Source organism: Syngnathus typhle, linkage group LG1 (assembly GCF_033458585.1).
Source record: "Syngnathus typhle isolate RoL2023-S1 ecotype Sweden linkage group LG1, RoL_Styp_1.0, whole genome shotgun sequence".
Classification (NCBI taxonomy): domain Eukaryota; kingdom Metazoa; phylum Chordata; class Actinopteri; order Syngnathiformes; family Syngnathidae; genus Syngnathus; species Syngnathus typhle.
Window position 1 is genome coordinate 8,588,256 of NC_083738.1, and position 13,818 is coordinate 8,602,073.

The 13,818-nt window shown below is 41.2% G+C and overlaps 1 protein-coding gene across 1 annotated transcript in view; it reads left to right on the forward strand.

The window, feature by feature from the left end:
• gpc3 (glypican 3) overlaps positions 1–13,818 on the forward strand; it is a 110,338-nt gene that overhangs the window by 52,117 nt on the left and 44,403 nt on the right. The window contains exon 3 of the mRNA XM_061287653.1: positions 8,595–9,277. Coding sequence (XP_061143637.1) covers positions 8,595–9,277 — 683 coding nt within the window. The remainder of the gene's footprint in view (positions 1–8,594; positions 9,278–13,818) is intronic.

The window sequence follows — 13,818 nt, forward strand, 5'->3', positions numbered from 1 at the left end:
TTTTCATTACCATTCTTAATGGATTGGCCGGGAGGAATCACAAATTCCTTTTGCCTTGTATGGTGTACATTTTGACTGAGATTTAAACAAGCTTCCTAGTCACGTCCACGTTGGTGACTTTTAATCATGTACCTGGCTTTGATGCCAAATCAATGCCACATTCTCAATTTGTGCAGACCAGGGTGGAGTCTGCCTGTCACCCAAAGTCAGTCGTGATAGGCTCCAGCCCACACGAGACCCTGACCAGGATAAGCGGTTGAAAACGAATAGATGCCCTGTTAAGGGCTACAGAACGACAGATCTGGGGCCACTTGCATACTCAAACGTCTGCAGACCGAAAGCAGAGAGACTGCGCTAAGCGAAGCTCTCATTGCACTGCACATTGTAGTTTATTGCCTCTCAACTGTCTGTGTGGGAGGCTTCCACCAGCCTTCTGCTCCTCTTTAATTCTTTTATTCTGGCTTTAAATGTCAGTCAGAGACTAATATGCTGTAATGTTTGCAGCAGGTGAATTTTAGAAATGGGCGTCTCATTGCTGCGCTTGCTGTGCTTTAATGCTATTAGCACGTTTAATGACAGGATCACAGAGAGCTTAGCTTCAAATTGATTGTTACACAAGAGAGTTATTTTGAAGTGCAACTGAGCATGTTTTTTTGGTCAAATATACTCACTGCTCACTTAAATTTGCTTGCTCCACCAGTTGTGGTACACAAAAGACAAAACAAAAAGTGACAACTAATACAACTAATTACAACTAATATAAAAAGGAGTGTCATCTTGATTTGGGATGTTTGGAATGTTGGATTTTCTCTTCAGATGAGGACCATGAGCAAATTAATTTTAAATTGAGCCATTTATACTGCTACTTTGCTGCTTTCTCTTCTTGGGTTCCAAGCACGCTTTGTTCTCATCAACATTTCAATTTACACTTTAAACAACAGCTCAGTGCTGTGTTCTTTGTCTTGTGAAGTGTTGGAGCTGGCGTGTCTGCTTGACCTGTTTCCATTTCACACTACTTCAGACAGCTGTCGCTTTTTCTTTTTGGAGCAGGTAAAGTACAACTGTGTTATATGACATGAGAGTGGCGCTTCCAGAGTGAAATTTCTAAGATTTCTAAGTTTAATCTAAAAACTTCTCCCTAGTGCCAGTTAAAAAAAGTTAATGAATGGACTTCCTGCGAATTGCGGTCGTACACTTATCATTAGTACAAATCCCATTAGGGAGGAACCAGCTCTATTATGTATTCTCACACCAATTCTACAAGCAAAAAGACAATTAGATTTTTTTTTTCCATGACGTCATGTATGAGCGTGTAGACTTGGACTAATACGAGTGCCGACTAATTTAATCTGATGACATGTACTTGTACTGAGAATGTATGAGGCCAGAGGAGCTCTAGTGGCTTTCTATTAATCATTAAAAGAGCAAGAAAGTCTCCTATTCTTTTTTATTCAATTCAGCTTGTAGTATTCATTAAGGGGCAAAGTATGTAGAACTTGCTCACATTCAATTTTCTCTTGATTTTGATTATAAGCATACACATAATAATAAACACCACAAGGCATTAGAGACAAGCTAATGAGTGCATTGTTGATAATTCATCAACAGTTTGGTTGTCAGGTAATCGCTGATTTTTATTCTCATTTGGATAGAATCAGTTACCGTATTTCCCGGACTATAAGGCGCACCTAAAAGCCGACAGTGCGCGTTATAGTCCGGTGCGCCTTATATATGGACCAAATTCCTAAATTTAAACTGGCCCGAAGCATTGTGTCATGAAATCAATCATAAGTGGCCCGCTGAAGACTATGAATCATGAATCAAAAAGACTATGGATCATTATTTTGTGATCATAAAGTAATTTGTTGCGTCTGAAGTTGAACTAAAAAAGATAAAATGGAGAATGATTTGATTTGGATTAAAAATCTGACATGATGCATTAAGGGTGCGCCTTATAGTCTGGTGCGCCTTATATAAGGACAAAGTTTTAAAATGGGCCATTCATTGAAGGTGGGCCTTATAGTCCGGAAAATACGGTAAGTAAAGTCCCTCACTTGCCCACTGATGCTAGAGTGGGTTAATCGAGATTGATTACTTGTCTGCTGCTCTTTCTCTTCCCTTGAGTCTTTTAAGATGTGGAAGTATGTTTAATGATTAGGAGAAAGAAACATTTCCTAAGTTAGCACAGAAAATGTGTCATTTGAGTGTATCTCACCAGTAGTTTATGTGACATCCTACTGACAGGAGAAGAGAATGATGAGAACATCACCTCCTTGGTGTATATAACAAAGGCAGCTGCTATCTCAGTGACACTCTTGCTGGATCTCCTCATCGTTCACACTCCTTGTTCCTCTCGCTCAGTGTCTTTCACACTGTGCACCCATCTGTTTGAAGAACTTCAATAACATGTCATCTTGTTGCCCTTGTTTCTAACTTGGACGATTTCTCATTTATGTCCTCCACACTTTGCGTCAAAACAGAAATAACACTCAAGCGCTTGATGAAATGTCAGTGCATGTTTATGATCTAAAAAATAAATTTGTTTGCTAATGTGGTCTTGCGCATGTGAGTGGGTGCATGTGTGGGAGCTTCTTCATCCAACGCCACAGGACCTCCTCTCAGATGCATATAGGAAAAACACAGTGTGGCTACTTGATTTGAAGTGGACCACTTGGTCTTGCTTGTTCATTGCATGTAATCTTGAATTGCCTTCCCTGGGGATGGGCTACATAAGTCTTTTTAATCCACCACCTTTAAAATGCAGCCCTGGAACTGCATAACATATAAAAGTAACTGACTCTTGAATTGGTGCATAAAAAATAATTAACTTTTACAACCCCATTACAAAACAACAACATAAAGTGATCCTGAAATCCTAATCAATCAATGCACTTGGAGGTTGAAAAAAGTAACGGACCCGTAAGGAGTACAAACTTCAGATATCTCTTTTCAAATGTAGGGAGTAAAAGGAAAATATCGTGTATTCAAGTTCAGATCCCTAAAAACCGAATGTACAGGCCTTGATACTTCCTACCACTGATTATTGGATTAACATAAGGATCCATTTCTAGATTGGTAGGGGTCCTGAGACGGAAGTTGTGTCTATCAATGACACTGTCAATGTGGTTTGCCAAGAAGTGCCTTGTGTGTCTTGCAGCTTTGGCACTGCTTGACTCTTGCTGCCTTTGAATGCAGCTTCAAAGACTTCCTCAAGGTTTCTTTTTTTGGCAAGATCATACTAAAACAGTCCTTCTCCCCTCTGGCCCTTTGCTGGCTTTGCTTTTGCCCTTGCGTCCTCTCCACCCCGCTGTGTCCTTTGCACTGCAGTAGCCTGTCCTCTGTCAGAGCCTGCTGCTCGGCCCTTTTGACCTCGACAAGCACCGCAGCGCCACAGACCGATGGAGTCAATAGTGAAAGTTAGAAATATTGAAAGCGAGTTAGCAGACCGGTATATTTGGAATCAGCACTATCGGTTTCTGTATTCTCCGGTTCCAACTTGGAAGAGATGCGGATCATCATGGGAAATGGGCTTCTCAAACCAATCATCGATTTACATTTGTAGTATATTTTCTCGGTTGCCTTTTAGAGCAGACTAAATGTAAATGGCCCAGAGAATGAATGCGGTAAGACAACTACAAAGTACAGTGGAACGTGAAAGTTAGATTGTAGCTTTGCGGTTCCACTGCATTTGGTCTGGTTTCAGGGAAACTTTTCCCACTTTTTCATGAATGATCAGGTGCATGATTGTCTCTCATCCTTAGACATGAGTCATAGCTAGCTCTCACATTACGGTGTGCCAAATGTTGCCCCACACTGTCGCCACCTGGCTACCGTTGTGCTCTGTGGGAATTTTTTGTGCCGACGTTTATTGGTCTACGTATGCCGTGAAGGACAGATGGAGTAACCTAATACAAATCTCATTTCCACCCCGCTGTCCATTGGCCCTCACGGTCTACTGGTGATGCTATCTGGGCGTTAGCAACATCCTGTCTGTGTGGTTCCTGGAATCAGCTCACCCGACTCTGCTTTACTCCCCCCACCCGCCACCTCGTAAAGCCGTGGGCACCCGGGCCCATCCCATTGGAGAAGCTTGTCAGGTGATCAGATCTCAGATTACCTGGAACAAGTTGTTCAGGCCCACCTAAGAAAAAATTGTCTAGAGAAACAGATTATTGCTTAATCAATCAACCGCAAATGTCTTTTTTAGAGACACTTATAGACACCATTTCTTCAAGTCAGCTGGGAAATGCGTGCGTACGTGTGTGTGTGTGTGTGTCGTCATGGTATGTTTTGGGATTATAGAAAATAGATGGACGGGTGGATTCTAATTGGCATTTGAGCTGAGAATATATTCATTCATCCAACTCATAAATTTAAATTGGCTGTAGTTTTTCAAGAACTTTTTGTCAACTCAAGCACTTTATCCTTTGCAAAAATCACCGTTGCTTTACAGACCATAAAAACCCAATGCCCCTGTAGGAAATAACGGAAGGTTCTGGAATATAAAACCTCTATTATATATTATGCACTGATGAATATTTTAATAATTACACATCCTAAAATTTAACTGCTGGATACAGTAAAATATAAAAAATACAATTGAGTTTTTGTCCTCAATTTTAATGAAGGCTGTTGGAAATTTTTGACAAATTTGTGGTGGGAGTCTACTGCCTGTATTTGGGATGGCCAATTCCTTCACATTTTTACCTATGTTTTAACAATTTCCATTTCCACTTCCTTGGTGGTCATCTAATTTTTCTCTCTCTTCCACTATCATAGCCATAATTACCCTCCTTTGGTGGAATTGGTAGGGGGGGGGCATCTTTTTAATATGACAGCTAGTCCAGATGCAATATTTTATTACCAGAAGCAGGTGGTTGCAACTTGTACATCTGTCTCTATGGCGTCTAGAGGTGACACTCCATCAGCCCAATGGATTAGTCTCATTGTTGTGGTTATTTATTGATGTTTTCCTCACACCCGGATCATCGGAGGATGGCGAGAAGATTGATGAGACACAGTTCAGAGCGAGTCTGCCGTTACCGACAACCACAGACAGTGGTCAGCCACTCTTGACTGCTACGAGCCCCGCTGCTGATTTATTTGACAAGCAATGTGATGGCTCCATGAACATCGAAGACGTTCAATGACAGGACGTTCATAGATTATATGCAAAGCCTGTTTCGTGTCACTTTCATCTTTTTGATGACAAAATGAAGGGGTGTCTCTGCATTTGATCATCTTAATGTGCACAGCTTTGAGGTGGCTTTTGGATAATGACATGACCAACTTGGAAAGAAGATCTGTCTCGTGAGATGCTAACAAGATTGAAATATAACACTGGTGGCAGTGCCCTCTGCAGAGCTTTGAGTGTGATCTGTATTTTCATGCTTAAAGGAAATTTTGTGAAATTGAAAGGACAGGAATGCAAAGCAAATTGTAAGATTAAAACGGCAGTCTTTCTCGCATGTCCTTGCTTGAGTTCTCCACCCCAGTTGCTTGTCCTCTCACTGAACCTTTTTGCCAGCATTTGGCTACAGTTTTAAAAACCTTGATGTTTATTTGAATACCTTGGAATTTGGAGGGCTGAGGCTAATGAGGAAGAGATATTTCATTCTTTTTGTTTTTTCTCATGTCTGTGCAAAGCTCTCAGTCTCAGAGGACAATCGGCCAGCCAGCTTGCCTCCATCTGTGACACTGACAAATGTTACAGCTAATTCTAATTGTGTCCCTGTAGCTATCCATCTGTGGCTACTGCTTTGCTAATGTGTGTTCTCAACCCCCCGACAGTCGCATCCAGAGTGTCACAGGTCTCTGACATACAGGCCCTCTCCCTCCATTAGAGGACACCTGATCCCACAAAGGCTTTCACAGATGAGAAGGGGGGAAAAAAAACAGCAGCAAACGCAGGAAATGGGCTTGCGGTGTTTTTTACCATGACCCTGGCTGCTTACATTGAATTGCATTTAGCACAAACCCTCTAGTCTTTCTCCAGGACTTTACAAAGTGCCTCTTCTCTTTGTGCTGAATGAGCTATCATAGGTAGCAGTAGTATTAGAAGACCATAAGAAGAAACAAAGGATAGAAGAAGCTAATACACTTGAGGTGGATGCACAGCTCAGCACCACATTTATCGTTCAAGTTTCTCTCATCCTCTTTATCTTGTCTTCCAAGTGATCACCGGGGAAGGTATTGTATCTCTCTGGTGTAGTTGCAGTCTAAATATGTAAGCTCACTATTCTTAAAACTCTTTAATCAAACCATTTTGTTAAATACAAAGGTGATAGCGCCATGTTTGCCTCCCTTTCTCCTGAAGCATTGTGTTATCACAATAACCACTGAATTACCATACTTCAGTCTTCATTTACTTCAAGTCATCAGTAAAAATCGACGCAACTCTCATATCACACCATAGCTACCCTAGAGAAAGCCCATTTTAAGTGTGAACAATGCACAGAGTCTCTTTGATAGAAAACGATGAAAGGCAGTTATTATTTACGGTGTGTGTGTTTGTGTGTCTTCAAGGCAGCCTGTCTCAAACAAAGACAACAAACACCAGGCTAGCACAAACCAAATATATATTTGATTATCCATCCCTTTTCTACACTGCTTATCCCCATCTGTGTCATGGATGAGTTGGAGCCTGTTCCAGCTGAGTCTGGACAAGCAGCAGCTAAACCCTGCACCTGTCCCCCATGCACAGAGCCGTGTGTATCGTGATCTAAACTGAGATAATGACAATGGTGTAAATGTTTTTATTTTCCCAAGAACATGCAGAAAGAATTCTGTTGGCAATTAAACCATATACAATTTCCAAAGAAATCTGTTTATGATGAGCAAAAAGATCAGATTTCCCTTAATGCACTTAAAATTTTTTTTAGATTGAACTTGTTAATCATATGATTCTAGTCACAATTTTGGGGGATTTTAGGTTACATTAAAATGTTTGAGGGCAGGGTCAACTCTTTATTTTATTTGTTTTTATTATTATTATTTTTTTACTAAGGGAAGTCATGGTAGCCGTACAATCATGGTGATCCAAAATGGCTGTGCAGCGTGCAGCATGTCAGAGAGCCGTTGTTAAGACGAAGCCCAATATCTCTCCTTTAAAAGCTCAAGAGAAAAACACCTTGTGACCTATCGATTGAATAGAGATGAAATGTCTTTTCATTTGAAGGTTTTCAAATCTCAGACAGTTAATCGGAAGTCTGTGCTCACCATGGCTTGATGAAGACCTCTTATTACAACTGTTCTAAAAAATGAAATGCCTTTTAAGACTTTATTCATATTGTTACGTTCATTCATTGAAATACATGGTATATACGTACTGTGACTACACTGGTAGTGACTTTCACTGTGTCAATGGATTACTGGGTGAATTTACATGCCCACGGATTCCCTTCTCAAAGATCTTATACAGGGGGCTAATTTATAACTCTTACTCACAGCAAAGCAGGTATGCATAGTTGTGTGATGTCGCATATCCTTATTAGGTCAAAAAAAAAGAAGTTCACAGTAAAGCCCATTTTGCTTTGCACTAGTGAGAAAGATTGTCAGAGCATTTTGCTGTGCAACTGTCTCAGAGGACTTTTTAGAGCATCACTTGATGCAAAATAAAGACAAGAATAAAAGCTTCCAATCAACTATATCTCCCGTGAAATCAGACATTAAAAATAGCAGATGAAATGGCACACTGATCAAGCAAAGAAACCACTAGCAATTCCCTGCACCAAGAAGCTGGAGTTATCATTCAAAATGGAGGTGTAGTGGACCCGTGGGGGTATAACTTCAGCATCACTTGCCTCTCCACAGGTAAAAGCTTCATTGCACTGACTCGCAGCTCCCCCGCAAAGTTTAGTAATAGTGCTCTAAATCCCTGCTGTTATTGTCCTTTAATACCATGGCTGCTGGCTGCATTGAGAGAACCTTCATCTCCTGTTGCAGCTTGGAGATAAGACATTGACTCTTTGAGCCTCAAAATACCAATGATTATTTTCCTTCGTCACTTGCCTTGCTCCTTGTGCACTCTCTATGACCGACCGCTCGTGTACAGTATCATAGGAATACACTCATATAGTCACTGTGAGTTCCTTTTTGCGTTTTGTGTCCAGTTATTCGATTGAATTTGATTTTGTAAATAAAGAATGTTAGACCTCTGATAAAGAAAGTACACAAAACAAAAAAGCTTACATATATTTGTTATACCTGTGATGGACTATTTGGGCCACGCGTACAAAAATAAGAATCATGTGGATGGTCCATCTGGAACTGGTAAAAATCTGGGATCCAGACAGACCATTAAAGAATGAATGAATGAATGAATGAATGAATGAATGAATGAATGAATGAATGAATGAATGTATGTATGAATGAATGAATGAATGAATGAATGTATGTATGAATGAATGAATAAGAGTTTTGCGGGTTAGCTTAAGCCATTGTGAGTTTGCGTGTGAGTGCCTGGGCGTGAGCTGTGGTCGATAGCAGCTCCTGCACAAGTGTACTTACTTTAATTTAATCCCAGGTTACACAAACCGTAGCAGCCTCTATTTACTACAGTAATAACCCCTTGTTGCTGTTTGCTTGTCTTGCAGAGGCTTTTGACTTGGTGCTGCGTCATGGTCGAAACGCTACACTGGCTATGCTCAAGTCGGAGTTCCCTGCTCTCGGAGGTGGAGCCCAGAGCTCGGTCGGGCAGCTCTTCCTGGACATGTCTCTCTACATCCTGGGCTCAGACTCCACAGTGGATCACATGGTGGCAGTGCTCTACGGCCGCCTTTTTCACATGACATACCGCCGCTTGCTCGGCGGCAGCGGGTCTTTGTCCGAGGAGTGTGTCAGAGAGGCCTGGAAGGACTCGGGAGCCTTTGGCCCTTATCCCAAAATGATGATGACTCGTTTGTCCCGCTCCCTCCTTGCAACACGAGTCTTTCTTCAGGCGTTGAACCTGGGCATCGAGGTTGTCAATACCACTGACCACCTGAGACCCGGTCGGGACTGTAGCCGAGCCTTGATGAGACTGTGGTACTGTCCACACTGTCAAGGCATGATTGGGCCGCCAGTCTGCAGAGGCTTTTGCCAAGCGGTGATGCACAGCTGCCTGGCGGGAGCAGCCGAGGTGCAACCTCACTGGAAGACCTACGTGGACGGATTGGGGAAGCTGGCAGCGGCCATGAGCGGCGAGCAGGACATGGAGGCGGTTGTCCTCAGACTTCCGGCTATCATTAAACTGGCTCTCAAACACGCAGTAAATGCACGCAGCCGTCTCAGCAGTGTGGTGAGTCACACATGCATGCAGACACGCACGCACAGAAAAGAGACAACAAAATACCATAAATTGGAATTAACATCTCCAGATTTTATGAGGGAAACAATCATTTTACTGTGAGTCTCAATGGCTCATCTTGTCGATTGGTTCTGTGTTCAATTCTTGGCTCAATCCTTTCTGTGTGGAGGTTTCAATTTTCTTCCTATGATTGCATGCTTTTTCAAATGCATGTTATGTTAATAATTGAATACTCCATAAAGACTTAATGAATACTTAATATGTGCCCTGCAATTGACTGGCGACCAGTTCATGATGTGGCTCGCCTCTCCCCGAAATGATGAGCATGGAAAAAATACCACCTTCTAAACAGAAATACACACTTTTTTTTTTTATACACAGTCCTCTTCATTCATCATTATTTGTTTTTGTTTTTGGGTTAGGGTTTTTTGGTTCGTTATATTTACTCTCTCAGTTCCAGTTAGTCATTAAGTCAAATGATGTGTGGTCTTATGCGTTTGTTACTTTGAATCTTTGGACTTGTGTTCATTTAGCAATTTTGAATCATCCCGAGCCATGTCTGCCTTTTTGTTCTATTAATCTTAAATTCCCTTTTTTGAGAGGACTCCTGCCTTGCTTTCCAGTTGCCCCACGCTTGGTTCCTCAACCACGGACATCCATAACAAGACAGCATTAAAAACGATTCTAGTGGTGTATTTTTTTTTTCTGTGATAAATGTTAAGAAAGTGAGCATTATTATTCGTAGAGGTGCATTCCGAAAAAGAACTTTCAGCTCTCTATAGAAAGTGTGTAGGTGAGAGTATATTAGCAGTTTTAAAAGCAACGTTTCCGAGCCATAAAGCGAATGTATAAAAGTGTCAGAGAACATTGTTTTAACAAGCATTTCCTTTTTTTTTCCAGCAGTAAAAGCCGTCCCAATAGCAGTGACCCATTATTTGCGGTTACTGCTGCAATGAAAGCGTCAGGTTTGTTCGAGGACCACGAGTGAAGTCAGGGAGAAGTGCTCATAAAAAATGGAGGCATTTTTCTGCCAGAGCGACAGAGCCTGATGTGTGTTTGCTCTTGTATATCTGGTGAACCTTTCACTCTCACACCCGGAATCCCCACAGTGACTGGGTTTCTACTCACAAGCCATCACTTATTAATTCACAGGTTGACCTCACTTGCTTCGCATCCTCAAATCGCTGATGTTCTTTCACTCTCTCTGTGCAGGATCGCCATTTAAAATTAAATACCATTGCAGTTCCAGTCACCACGGATGACTTTAATTTGTGTTCATGGCTCAGACCGGTTCCACTATATAGGATTATGGCTGCTATGTCAGTATGTTGCTCCTTTTTGTGACAAGGTCGTGCATGTGCCTGAGTGGGTTAGTGTTCCAGTGTAATCTTGCTGAGACACACCTTGCTCAGGGATGTCAGTTGAAGGTCAGCAGCATTGTTTCTCATACTGCTAGTTTTGTCTCCAAAATGTCACCGGAGAAATAGCAACGCTTAATAATTTTACCTCAAAAAAGTTTCACCTTTCAACTTCAAATTGAGGATGAGGCAATAAAGCCATGTACAGCCGTGTCAAGGCAATTTGGTACAGCAGAAAATGGCCTTCAGAATCCAAACTGTCTGTGATGTCTAATACTTGCTACAGAGTTCTTCAAAATGTCATCGAGTATTGTAATAGTGAGACCCATTTTCAATCTGCCTTTTATTTAAAAAGGTCTGGAAAAAGTGATGCACATACAGTTGGAAGCTTTCCTGGATGGACATAACAAAACACTTTAAGCTCACGCATAACCCAGTGTTAGTCGTGTTATGAGTTTTTAATGACAGATGACACTGGAGACTGATTGCAGCCTTCGATATGGTGGACCCACACTATTCTGTTGGCTCAAGTGGGCATTGGTAGTAGTGTACTAAAGTGATGATGATCATCTTTGGCTGACAGAATTTGTGTTATCCATGGTTGCTCCATGCCCCACTGTTGTATGGTGTTCTGCAGGGCTCAATTATGGGGCCCCTTCTATTTTCAGTGTATTTGCTGCCAATGGAAAACGTGGTATTTCTTTTCCACTTAGATGCGGATGACATTCATTACTGAATAAAAAGGATGCTTTCTCATCAATGACATTTTTGTCCTGTCTGAAGGACATAAGGGTTTCTGATGGCACTGAATTTCTTGAATTCTAATGAAAAGAAAACAGAATTTATGGTCCCAGTGGCTCATGTACATCCCTCCCTGCTGGCTTGGGACCCCTGATGCCTTATCTAAAGCCAAAAGTCTCTGACATTGGTTTTAAATTGGACAGTGGTTTTAAATTGGACTGACAAGTTGGTGCTGTTGTTAAATCATTCATTCCCATTTTAGGCAGCTGGCTAAGGTAAAGGCTCTTATTTTCTTAACATTGCTTAGAAACAGCAATCCATACCTTCGTTACATCTGGGCTGGATTACAGTACCGTTTTTTTCCGTGTATAGTGCGCAATATTTTACTAATTTATTGTCCTAAAATCTGGGGTGCGTATTATACATGGGTACAAAGAAAAAAAATTTTAATTTTTTTTTTTTTTAATTTTTTTATTTTTTTTTTTTTTTAAATAAAGTCATGGTACAACAAAACCAACAACAGGACTGACCGACAAAGTCGTGGAACAAAAAGACAAGGTGACATTACCAAAGAAGGAACAGAATGACAGTAACACATGCAATGATCCAACGGTGAGCGAGGGGCAGACAGGACTTAAATACAAAACACGTTACATCGATTGAGGTGACACAGGAAGAGCGGGGTGACACGAACAGAAACTATGGCAACCTAGACACATAGCAAAACTGGGGACGAGACATGACAAATCTCCCCCGAAATAAAACTCACCTTTCTTCTTGTTTGTTGTCAATCGCGCATCGCATTCAGCCATCCTGCCCAACACACTTAGTAAAATTCATAATTGACGACACATCGTTTGATGCGATGGTGCAATCCTCGATGGTGTGTTATTGTCAAATATTGTTTGTTTTTTAATCTCCATCGCGGACCGGACGTCATACGGAGGCCGCCATTACAGATGCGCAGAACGGTTGCGCAAGACACGTCAGCTATATAAAGAGCGAGAGTTCAGTTCTCCACCTATTAGTTTCAATTCACAGTTTAATTAGCAGTTTCAATCAGCAAATAACAAAATGCGTATTACAGGTAATATTTTATTTCACAACACTTTGCCTTGTTCCTTTCGTCTCTGCTGTTCATTTCAAACACGCTCCATACGACCGCAATGCTCTTGTATCAGACGCTCGCTCGATCACCTGCTAGTTTGCCGTCTGTCACAATGTACCCTACACAAATCCGAAACATTTGTTGCGGCTCCGAGTCACGACGAGGGGCAAGTTTTGGTTTCCAAGGTTGTTTTTATTCCTCTTCAACGTATCTCCCATACAGAGCCGCCTCATTCCCCTGCGCACGAAGCGCGGTGGTGCGTTTAGGGGCAGTCGGAGAAATCAACGCCAACAAAAAAAATGACATCCAGCCTAGTTAAGACCATACCAAAGACTTTAAAAATGGGACCCATTGCCTCCCTGCGTGTGTGACGATCTTTGGGACTTAAAAAAAAAAAAAAAAAAAAAAAATTAAAAATAAAATTAAAACAAATTCATAAAAATTGGGTGCGTATTATACATGGGTACAAGCTTTTTTCCAGCATCAGCATGCCATTGTTAGGGGTGCGTACTATACATGGGGGCGCACTATACACGGAAAAAAACGGTAATACACTTTATTTTGTAGTCAGCCAGTCCTCCCTCAAGTATTTCCAGTTGGCTTGCTTCCAAACTGGTGCTCATAAGAGGGACAACATAGCTCCTATTCTGGCCTTCTGTACATTTTAGAGTTTGTTTTGAGATTCTTCTGTTTGTTTTTAAATCTTTAAATTGTCTCGCACTACCTACGCAACTGCCCGGTGCCTCACGTCAGCTGACCAGTCGTCACTGGAGGTACTGAGGACTAAGCAGAGCCTTAGAGATCAGATACATAGACACAGAAATCAGTAATATGGGTTCACGACAGAAGAAAGACTACAGGAAAGATAAGATATGTATAATTTGGAAGAGTACAACATTCAAAGTTGATCTTTTAAGACCCAGAAGATTGTTTCTTTGAAACGCTGAATAAAAAGGTTTTGCATAAAACCTTAAATGTGTATAAGTTTTAGTTTGTGAATGAGAGCTCCGGTCTAGGTTTAACTCATTTAAAACTCAAAGAAATCAAGTTTAAACACGTCAAATTATTTGTAAGACTAAAGCATAGCAAATACTGAACACATTATTTCAAGCTACATGTAGTTAATATTTAGTTTTAGCCTGACTTTGACATCTATCTTGCAAAGAAAAAAAATAAATCTTCCTCTTTAAATATGCTTCGTACTTTCAAAAAAGTCCTCCCATGGTGCCTTGTTTGGTGGATTCATGTGATTTCAAGTCTCTCACTTAACCTGCCCTCTAGGGAAGCTCTCAGAGTTGTTACCCGCTGTGATAGACAGATTGACT